Source organism: Xiphias gladius, chromosome 14, assembly GCF_016859285.1.
Source record: "Xiphias gladius isolate SHS-SW01 ecotype Sanya breed wild chromosome 14, ASM1685928v1, whole genome shotgun sequence".
NCBI lineage: Eukaryota > Metazoa > Chordata > Actinopteri > Istiophoriformes > Xiphiidae > Xiphias > Xiphias gladius.
This window is the reverse complement of record NC_053413.1, coordinates 550,842-559,985: the sequence shown is the minus strand read 5'-3', so window position 1 is coordinate 559,985 and position 9,144 is coordinate 550,842. Positions and strand designations below refer to the sequence as shown.

The following is a 9,144-nucleotide window of genomic DNA, read 5'->3' as shown; positions in this document are numbered from 1 at the left end:
GTCTCTGGAAACTCAGTTGACTACCAGCCGTTGCGTCTATCATTTCTGTCATTTTCATACCTGTGGCTGTGTCCCATTGATAAAGGCTGGGGCTTGTCAAGCAGAGAGGGGAGCAGAATTTTTTTGGATGTTTGTGCATGCACATTGTAGATAATCCTGGGACCTTTGACGGGTGACTAGCTATAGCTAGCTACAGACAAGTGTGCTTCCACTTCCATTGCTCTGAGATCAGTTATGATATTAGTTCAACAGATTTTTCTTCCAAACCATTAAGGGGTAGCAGTAGCAAGTAAATGAGCAAATTTCACTTTGATAATCTCAAATCAGTAGAAATTGTCTCACCTTGGTTAACGTGTGACAATGACGAGTTAGGGTGTATTGTGGAGCATTGTCACCGGAGTGGGTCATTGTCAGTTAATAGTAAATATTTTGAAGATTACCATACAAGGGATTTTTTATATATTTTTCCTTTACATATGTTTGATATATTTACTGTCAGTTCAAAGGAGTAATCATAAAACTTTTTCAGCCAGGAAGGAGTGCAGAAAGGTGAAAATGACCAGGCAGACTGCTGGTTCTGCTTGTTGGTTCTTTGCTTTCCTATCTGTAAAAGTCACCGCAGGCCACTGATAGAAATGGACTTTATAGTAAATGTAGTCCCAACTGCTCTACCACCATGCTTCCTTGGAAAACTGCAGTGTCCAAACTCTGTCTATGTATGGCTCTGTGTTCGGTGAGAAGAATAGTTAGTTCTGCTGGTAAGAAATAGTGCACACAATACTTTATAACAACTACATTTTTTCCACTGGTCTGGTAATCAAAGCAGAGCATATTTAATATAATATGTAACCAATTCATTAAGAAGTTTGCAAATGCAATGAAACAAGTGTATAGAATCATCCTTATGAATGAAGAATGTGAATGTATGAGAGAATGTTGGTGTGTCCAATTCCCATGATGAATATATATCAGATGACAGTCTACCTTCACACTGGAACAGTCTTAGCAGGCACTAAAGGAATATTTCACTTAATATTAAGTTTCATTGCACACCTACCTCATTAGTACTTTGCTTTTCTTTGATTTCACATTCTGTAAACATGTGCAGTCAAGAAACATGCAAATTCATTTACACAGTGTTTCACCAAGACATTAAAAAGTGTAGGCCTATAAGAAACCTCAGTTTGACAGATGGGACAATCTGCTGGTTTTATGGACAGGATGGTGTATGTGTCAAAATGTTTTATTCCCATTTTCAGATGTGTTTTTCTACTTAAAATGCATTAATTCAAAATGTAACAATATCTGCTGTTATGATGACCAAGTAATATCGCTTCGCAAGAAATGTTTGGTTGTTCATCTTCTAATCACACGATGTGCTTGGATCATCTGTTATACAGTCTCTGTAGGTGGAGCCCCCACTGCTCACGCTAACTACCCACTTCTTATTCTGGTTATCCGAACAAACCAAAAAAATTCGAAACATCTTCCTGTTTGACCCAATTTCTGTTTTATAATCTGGCTATAGGCTGGGCCAACATCTTCTTTTGTCAAAACCTGATAGAGATCCAAATTACAGTCAATATTACAGAGTTTCATAAAAGAACCACTCATATGACCAGATTTTCTTCTTAAGAAAATTGTACAAAAGATTTAAGAACAATTCCAAATTTTCTAGGCGTTTCCTCATGAAGCATGAGCGGATACACAAGTGTTCCCCATTTGACTGAAGTAAAATCAGCCTGCCGCTTTGCAAGGCTAAACCAGTTTTTGACAGATAAATGGTATCTGTGTCCTTACTACAAAGAAATGTTGAAAATGTATCACTGTACATACACACATGTAGCACAATAAATATGTCATTTTGTTCACTGTAAAAATGACGAGATCAGCAATTATTTATTTTATGGCAGTTAAATTATTTTTACTGACATATTTATTAATTTATTTTGTATTTCTTTGTTTACTGCTTATAATATCTGTTAAATGAGTAAGACATGGACATGGTAAAAATACTAATAAGAGCAGCTGTCAGAACAGTAATATTGTTAGACAGAGAAGAAAAAATTCCTTCTGGAGCTTTTCATTTTTTCCCAGTGTGTGTGTTTTCTACGATACATATGTATGCACTTTAAAAGCCATGGTTGGGTGAAATGATACTTAAAAACAATGAAAAACAATGTGATGATAATACATTTATTTGTAATGTAGTATGTGTTGCTGTCTAAATGTAACATTATATGTTGGAAAACTCAAGAAATAAACCTCCTCTGTAATTCCATCGTGTGGTCTGCCTTGTCTCTAAGGGGCCAAGCTCCAACAGGTTTTCTACTTTATCTTACACTTTTTTGTGTCAATGCTGCCTATCCAGACACAGGACAGAGCAGTTACCACTATCAGATACTGTCTGTGAGCAGCAGTTTGCAACAGAATACACTTCCATTCTCAGATCAACAAATGATCATATCTATAGAAGAAGCACAACGTGTCACATAAAGCTTATACCTCTAATAATGTGTTGGCCACTTAGTAGTACAACACCCAGAAACAACATCACCTTGTAGCTACAGAAAACGTGTTATCAAACAGTTGCCTATTTCCACATCCAACAGTCATAAAGCAACATTATGATTCATCTGGAATGGTGTTTGTGTCCACCTCATGAATCTAGGTCCAGTACTCCATCTCTCCACCAGCTCCTGAGGTAAACATCTGGCTCTTTAGCTGCTAAATGCTCCACTATGTTCACCAGTTGGTCTCTGACTGTGTCTGTCTGTTGTTTGCTGCTGGTCAGGTAGTAGACAGTAGCTTTTTAGAGCTTTTTGAGTTGAGCTTTTGAGATTGTTGATGATTCTCTTTGGGTTTGTCACTACAGGAAACAGCTTTCATTTGTTTCAGTTCAGTCAGATACAGACCTGACCAGTCGACAAGGGGTTCAGATATATCAACCTCTGACACCTTGTTAATAATACTAAAACTATGTTAAAATAAAATCTTATTCAGTGCTGATTGTTAAACATTACTATTCAATGTTATTGTAAATAAATTAAGAAAATAACGGAAATTTTTACATTTACATTTTTATTGTTTTATTGCTTTCTCATCCTTTTGTTCAACAAAAGTCACTCTTGTGACAAAAAAAATAGAGTAATTAATTTGAATGAGTTCTACCACATCAGGATAAAAGTATAGTAGAATATGGATTTGTAGAGTAGTTAACACAAAAGAGCTTCAGTTACTGTACTGATCATAGTTATTTGTATTTGGTCCTGACAGAACTTTAAGGGGAAGTTGAGATGGCAGTACATAAAATGATGAAAAGCATGTTTGGGGAAAACAGTGTGAGGTTAACTGGACTGGTATACTGGGTTAAAAGAAGAAGAGAAGTTAAGATTTGCGGATAAAGTTGTGAGGGATTGTTATACATTTAGTCTGCACTCATACATTCTAATGAGTAGACAAACCAAATTTTGAGTCTTCTTAATTAGTTTCTGACAAAACTCTTCTAAGTTGACAATGCTTTCATGGTCAGCATTCGATATTCTAAAATTAAGCTTTACATGATTTTTGATGTACTAGGGATTGTGGGTCCACAGGGGCCATTTAAAACACATTGGACAAATGCAATAAGTGCACAGGTGGTGCTGAAGATGTAGTATTACCTGAAAAGCAGAATTGTTATGAGCTGTCATAGCATTCTGCATGTTCACTTTTAATGTAAATTTTAAAATGAAATAAGAAAATAATTACTACAATACACTCTAAAAAAAATAAAACATAGCAATGTAAAATAATGTTTTCCTAGAAAAAAGCGAGGAGATAGAAAAATGAAGGGAGACCAGCTCTCTGTCTTTGAAAGACACCAAAACACCCACAAACATACTAAACAGGTGCCGATGACTGAGTTGTGTGCATGGTGTTGCTTCTTTGTTGGCAGCATCTGCAGCAGAAGACCGTCACGGTAATGATGATGATGATGATGACTGTGAGCAGGATAAAGACTGCACCAACCCACGCTCCAAGACTCAGCTCTTCACAGACAATGAGAGTAACAGTTAGACAGAGGGATTGGACTCATCGTTCATCACTTTAAAAACACTGTAGAGTTTTTAACCACTAGCGGCTCTACAGAGCAATACTTTTACAGGTCCTGTACTGTGTGTATCACCTGCTCTGCCAGTATGGAAGATTCAAAATATCTAAATAAAAAAAAAAAAAAAAAAAATATGAAGTCAAATACCACACATATTGTTATATGTATTTGCTTAATGTGTATGCATTTTCATGTTAAAAAACATGTTAAAGGACAATCTTTTTTTTTTGTCTTTAATAACTGAATGTTTTTCATTGTGACTGAATTTGAATGAATTTTCCAAGCTACATTAAAATCACATCATAACACAGAAAACACAGTGGTGTATTACATTTCAATATTGTCCAGCAGAGGGCAGCATAGACCTGCCAAAACTAAATGCAATGCACTGACATAAGTTTTCATAAGGAGGCGCATGGAGATGCATCATCTATGCAAAAATGAAAAACACTCTGTCCAATCACAGCTAGGAGGTGCGGGTGCATAATGCACAAACTGATGGCAGCCAGCATTTCACATTAAAAGTTCCCTATAAACCAGATGGACACTGCTACTGGCTGTGCATTTAATTACATTTGTAACTGACTGTCTGCAGTCTGCTTGTCTTCACTTTGTTTTCTGTGTTGTAATTTGATTTTCATGTGGCATGGAAAATTTGTGTCACAATGAAAAACAAAAAATGTAGTTATTAAAGACAAAAAAGTTAAATGATCCTTGGAAGTGTTTTTTTTTTCTTTTTTTCATGTTTTGTGCTTTCCTTGATTTGCAGCCTCTTGCATGTCATGAATACTTTGTCTATACTTTGTCTCCATCATCCTTTGTTGAATTTTCGCTTTTATGATACGCATATCTAACTTTTCCATCTCAGTCAAGCATACAAACTTTTCTGTCATATTTCAGCTTTTTTTAATTTGGCTTTTACACTCATATTTTGTTATGCACAAATTTAACATGCACATAAAATACATGAGTGAAATTGTACCTTGTTTCGCACAGTTCTCAAAACATAAAAATATCAGGTTAGCAGTTGTTTAATGAGGTAGTAAATGCTTGTTTGTCATCCCTAAAGGATACAGTGTGCTTGGGTGAGACATAGTGAATGTGAAAGAAACTGTTTGTTTACAAAAAAGCTCCTACAGAGAACTCTTGCAGACTTCCAGTTGACGTACTCTGTAGTCATTTCTTTAAGCACACCAGACCAGAAAAAATAACTTTTCATCCATAAGAGCCACAAGCAAGACTCATGACCTGATTATTTCTGAATTCCTGGCTCTTCCCTTTGCAGTTTTAGACGTAACATGATGGCTTAGGTGCAAAGACATATTCATCACGAGGATCACTGAAGTTTCACTTTGTTACATTGTAGACATATTGTAGGATGTACCTCTACTGTCCTCGCTACTCTCCAGATCTTTCTATGTCCATACCCTGTGTAGTGTGTCCATGTATACAACACTGTTCGCTCCAGGCTCCGTACTGGGTGGATTTTGGTCTGGAGGGAATGTAAGCTGCTACGATGAAGCAGTAACTCTGTCCTGCATCCAGCTCCGTCACTTCTGCCATACTTGAGTCAGATATGATGTCTCTCTATCCAGGTAAGAATAGGAAATATTACAACCACTCACATCACATCAATCTAACTCAGCGATCTAACTAACCATTCAGCTGCTTAGACATTCAACAATTTTTGACACTACCACATTTACTGTATATATCACATCCAAAATGAAAATTGAAATGATCTCTGGAACTTTATAACTATAATGTTTTTAAAAAATTTTAGATACTGTAAATGTGTTAATATTTTACCTAAACAGCTTCTGAAGCAGCCCTATGTAAGTATGAACCCTTACAGTTTTTATTTTATTGTTTTTTATTTTATGTTTAGGTTAACAATGCAACAGCCTTCCACGTCTCTGTCTGTAAAAGGCAAACTAAATATAGCAAATATATAGTTTTCCAACATACAACGTTATATTTACATTTATAGTATATAGTATAGTATATATATAACAGTGAATATCCCTTCAATTATAGTTTTTCTCAACTGATTAAACACTAAACCCCATTCTCTGAACTAAATACTCAATGGACTCGACTCATTTATTAAATCAATCAATCCTCTGGCAAAACCTTAAACAACTGTCAACTAGTTAGACACGATTTGCAGATCTCATTTGCTCTTTTTGCAAAACTGTAAACACTCACTTAAACCCATTTTGCATTGTGATGCACTTGTGATGCATAATGGTAAGCACAGGTGACTGAAGTTAAACACAATTACAGCACAGGTGTCATAACGTACACACAACAACTCAAAGATGTTGGAAGCTGGGTGAGTTGATGGTTGATACCAACAATGGATGGAAACAGTCTGAGAAGCAGAGGAGGAAGAATGCTTTTTGAGTGGTGGTGGACGAGGAGGAAGAGAAGAAGGATGCGGAAGAGCAAGACCCGGACCAAGAACAGTAATTTCAGATGAAATTCAAGCGTGCGATAGACCATGTTCTTGATCTTCTCAGCAGATTCACTGAGGCCACCATGATCAAGAGATTCAGAGAAGAGAACAGGTAATTGTTTGTTTTTTTTGGTCATTGAAAGATTACTGTATACAGATGTTTCAGTAAATGCAATGCAACAGGGTACACATGAAGCAAGAGTACAGAGTACCCTTTGAGCGCAACTCAGGAAGGGTTAAAGATCAACGATTTCAGTAAGTGCAAGTCAGCATACATTCAGACACATTCACTGCTGACTGTTTACAGTATAATACTATACTAAATACTACTGTCAAGCTGCACTATATCGTTATTTCTATGTTAATGAGGAGGGCATGCACTCTACAGTAAAGGTCTGTCTTTCTGTAGCACTAACAAAACAATATCTATTTTTACATATATAGAGAGTGTGAATAGGATTCCATAGAGAGACCCCATGAATACATTTTTGTGGATGAAGCTGGATTTCAAAAAGAGGAAAAGGGGATAACTGAGATAACTGAAATAATGTCTGTTAGGATTTGGCGATATGTAGATAAAATTGACTTGACTTTATTTGACTTTTGATGCAGGAAATTGGCAAATGGGCCATTGTCAAAGTCCCTGGTCAGCATGGTGGCAATGTGACACATGAGGTTCTCCACTGTCATGCAACTTCGTGGCCATATGTCACCCTACATCTTCTTACAGTTGTGGGTGGTCTTGAGGATATTTTGTTTGGGTGGGAGCAGCAGGATCATGAGCAGGCAGTGCTTCCTGTCTACGTCGTAGTTTGGGGCCACATCAGTTTTCACTGCGGTGTCCTATTCACCCAGCAACTCCTAAATGTTTGCCTTAAACCATACTCCCCTTATCTCAACCCAATAGAAGAGTTTTTCTCTGCATGGTGGTGGAAGGTCTATGACTGAAAACTCTACCATGGAAAATCTCCTACAGGTCATGGAATTGGCCTGTGGTGACACAGGTGTGGAGTCTTGCCAAGGCCGGATCCAGTATGCCAGAGGATTTTCCCCCTGTTGCCTAACTAAGGAGGATGTTGCCTGTGATGTAGGTGAAGTCCTGTGGCCTGACAAAGACATGATGCTGAAGCCGAATGAATAACTTGTTGACTTTGATTTTGCAGTTACATTTACAGTGTATTGTAAAGTGCAATTGTGAAAAACTGTAATTTAAATTACATTCTTGAAAGTCAACATTTTCTTTACAAAACAGGCATTTAAACCAATAGCAACATGAGACATTCATAGTGTTTTGCTTTTGTGACGGAATAGCTTGACATTATGCGAAATACACTTATTTGCTGTCATGTTGAGAGTTTGCTGAGAAGACTAATACCAATTGCATGTCTGTCCGTTAAATACAGTATGAGGCTACAACCAGCAGATGATTAGCTTGTTCTAGCATTAAAGACTGGAAACAAGGGGCAAACAACCAGCCTGGCTTTGTCAAAAAATAACAAAATCTACCTACCAACACCCTTAAAGCTCACTGATTAACATTTAAAAACAACATTTGACCCCTTTGAGGCGGATTGTGTGCCAGATTATTTCTTGGCCCTGAGTTTACCAGGCAACCAGTAGAAGTTATTGTGCCTGTCAAAGAGATAGTCTGGCACAACCACAACTTCAGTTTCTGTAGGGAACAAGATTCTGTTGTTCATTTCTCTCATATTTAATCATATCAGAATCATAATCTGAATACCTTGCCTATACTTACCTTGCCTGTACTTCCAGACTTGTAGTAGCTGATCTTGTACTTGAGGTCATTTTTGAGGACATCTCTGATGCTGAGCTGCCTCCCTTGCTGATGGATACTGGTCAGAGGATCTGTGATGTTGACAATTACTCTGCTCTTATCTACATCCTCCACAATGAATTTCACAGCACTGATGTTGCCTGAGGAGAGGACAAATTAGCAGTGATGATCAGACTAACTGTAAGGCTTATTCAGATGGGTTGACAGTGGCTCATTCATAAAGTTGAAAGCTGTGAGTTAGTTACAGTATACTGGCACTGTCACCACTTTTATCATTTGTTTGTTCCCAATTAATCACAGCATTCTGTTCCAACTAGCTCAACATCAGCTAATCACAAAGTAACTTGCTGCTCATACAATGATGAATCTTTGTTTACAATCTATTCATGTTTATATAACATACTGAAATCAAGAATAAGTACTTTTACTTTTGATACTTAAAAAACATTTCGCTAATGATACTTGCTAATTTTTACTTAAAGGTCATATATACAATATTCACTGCCACTAGAGCACCAGCATCTCAGACCAAAACAAATGCTTTGTCGGCCATACCTCCAGCCTCCTTTCGGGCCACATGTAACATTACGTACCCATCAAGTTAGTTTTGCATCGAGGGGAAGAAAAGCCAGTTCAGAGTCAAGTTGGGACCTTTAGCAGCTTGTAGGACTTTCCATCTCAGACCAAAACAAATGCTTTGTCGGCCATACCTCCAGCCTCCTTTCGGGCCACATGTAACATTACGTACCCATCAAGTTAGTTTTGCATCGAGGGGAAGAAAAGCCAGTTCAGAGTCAA

At 37.3% G+C, this 9,144-nt stretch overlaps 1 protein-coding gene across 2 annotated transcripts in view; it reads right to left on the bottom strand.

Annotated features, from left to right (window-relative positions):
• Window positions 1-943: 943 nt before the first annotated feature.
• The window catches only part of LOC120798828 (tissue factor-like), a 34,781-nt gene continuing 26,580 nt past the window's right edge, over window positions 944-9,144 (bottom strand). The window contains exons 5-7 of one of the 2 annotated variants that reach the window (XM_040143518.1): window positions 8,308-8,486; window positions 5,521-5,680; window positions 944-4,031 (exon numbers count right to left, since the gene is read on the bottom strand). In XM_040143518.1, the coding sequence (XP_039999452.1) occupies window positions 3,883-4,031; window positions 5,521-5,680; window positions 8,308-8,486 (488 nt within the window). In that variant the 3' untranslated portion in view covers window positions 944-3,882. Of the gene's footprint in view, window positions 4,032-5,477; window positions 5,681-8,307; window positions 8,487-9,144 lie in introns of both variants that reach the window. The other variant, XM_040143519.1, reaches the window with a different exon arrangement.